Source organism: Magnolia sinica, chromosome 7, assembly GCF_029962835.1.
Source record: "Magnolia sinica isolate HGM2019 chromosome 7, MsV1, whole genome shotgun sequence".
Classification (NCBI taxonomy): domain Eukaryota; kingdom Viridiplantae; phylum Streptophyta; class Magnoliopsida; order Magnoliales; family Magnoliaceae; genus Magnolia; species Magnolia sinica.
Genome location: NC_080579.1, coordinates 92,129,198 through 92,130,876, shown reverse-complemented (window position 1 = coordinate 92,130,876; position 1,679 = coordinate 92,129,198). Strand labels below are relative to the sequence as shown.

At 40.1% G+C, this 1,679-nt stretch overlaps 1 protein-coding gene across 1 annotated transcript; it reads left to right on the top strand.

The window, feature by feature from the left end:
* The first annotated feature begins 646 nt into the window (after positions 1–646).
* LOC131252175 (uncharacterized) lies at positions 647–1,301 on the top strand. The gene is made up of 2 exons (XM_058253040.1): positions 647–1,107; positions 1,243–1,301. Exon 1 carries the CDS (start codon positions 735–737, stop codon positions 1,053–1,055), a length of 321 nt encoding a protein of 106 aa, XP_058109023.1. The 5' UTR covers positions 647–734; the 3' UTR covers positions 1,056–1,107; positions 1,243–1,301.
* Positions 1,302–1,679: the final 378 nt, after the last annotated feature.

Here is a 1,679-nt window from a genome sequence, read left to right as displayed (position 1 = left end):
GTTTACGACTCCGTGCACGTCAGGTGCTATTTAGTTACCTTATAAACAATTAATCTATGCGCATGTTGATGAATCCAGACCGTTCAATTGGGTTAAAGTTAAACAATCTAGTCGTCAAAATTTTGATCTACGGTCCCGGGAAAATTCTATAGATAGAACTGTTAAAAATGCCTGATTTTTTTCGTAACTGATTAGCAACCGTCCATCCATTAGATGGCCTATTAATTGATATCCAACTATGGCGATCGCAGTTGCCACACAGGTCTAGTGTAGTGTGGTCCACTCACTTCATATACCAACGGCCAGATCCACTATAAAGCTTGATGTGGAGCTCATGGAGACATGCGCATGACATCCAACCCGTCCATCATGAACATATCACGGTGGGCCCACACACCTTGATAATCCAAAATTCAGGTGGGCCACACTGAAGGGAAAAATTGGGATGGGAGGCCCACTATTTAAAAAACTTCATGTTTTTGTATATGGCATCCAATTCATTCAGGAGATACAATCCAACAAGATGAATGGACACCCAAAAGAACAGGCATTTCCAAAATTCAGATGGACGGATTGGATGTCATGAACACATCAAGGTGGGCCCACACACTGCATCTGTAGCTGATCAGGCCTATTTTGATAATTTTCACATCCCTCCTATATAACATCAAAAATCCTATTGGAAAACTCTACTAAGCTTGCAAGTGAGTAACATAAACCTCAGTTGGGCTTGCATGGGTGGCCGGCCTTCTTCCACTAAAAGGCTACTGGCCATAGCTGTCGCGATCATTGCCGTGATTTCGCCTCTCTACATCGATTGGGAGCCGTCTGATGAGCCCGAGCCGTGTGAGGGGACCAGCGTCCCGGTCGCCTGGCTTCCTCTATTACTTATCACCTTGATCATGGCCATAAACCTGTCACGCTTCTTGGACCGTAGATACGCGAGGCTGGACCCTTACTGGATACATAGAGTCGGGGGCTCTTCATGTGGGATCGCCGCGCTGCTCATGGTGCTTGCATTGGTGTTGAAGTGTAAGGCTTCGATGAGAGAATGAGGAACGTTATTGTGTGGCCCGTTTGGATGTCGCAAGAGCCTAGATTTCTATGGTATATAAATTTTATATTTTGTATTTCCCACTAAAACCCAACAATTGAAACTTTACAATATGAAGTTTGTGTAGTTTAGATTATTTTTATTTTTAAATTTTTGAGAGAGAAAAAAATAAAAATTACATGTATAAGGTTGTGTTTGGATGCACAAGTGAATTGAATGAGGAACGTTACCGTGTGGCCCATTTGGACGTCTCAAGAGCCTAGATTTGTTTGGTATGTAAATTTTATATTTTGTATTTCCCACTATAACCCAACAATTGAAATTCTACAATATGAAGTTTTGTGTAGTTTATATTATTTTTATTTTTAAATTTTTTAGAGAAAAAAATAAAAATTACATGAATAAGGTCGCGTTTGGATGCACAAGTGAATTGAATTGTGAAAATGAGTCATGTTTTCTAATACTGGGAAGAAGGAAATAGCCCTCAAATCACAGTCATGTTTCTTACAGTATAAGCATGTGGTGTTTTCTTAGTTTTTTTTAAGAATTGTCTCACATGATGTTATTGAGTTCAATCGAAGATCTTTGGACACCCATCATAAGATCTGGACTGTCCATTACATTC

Excerpts from the sequence above, each read along its gene's own strand:
- LOC131252175 (XM_058253040.1), top strand. The coding sequence starts at position 735 with ATGGGTGGCCGGCCTTCTTCCACTAAAAGGCTACTGGCCATAGCTGTC.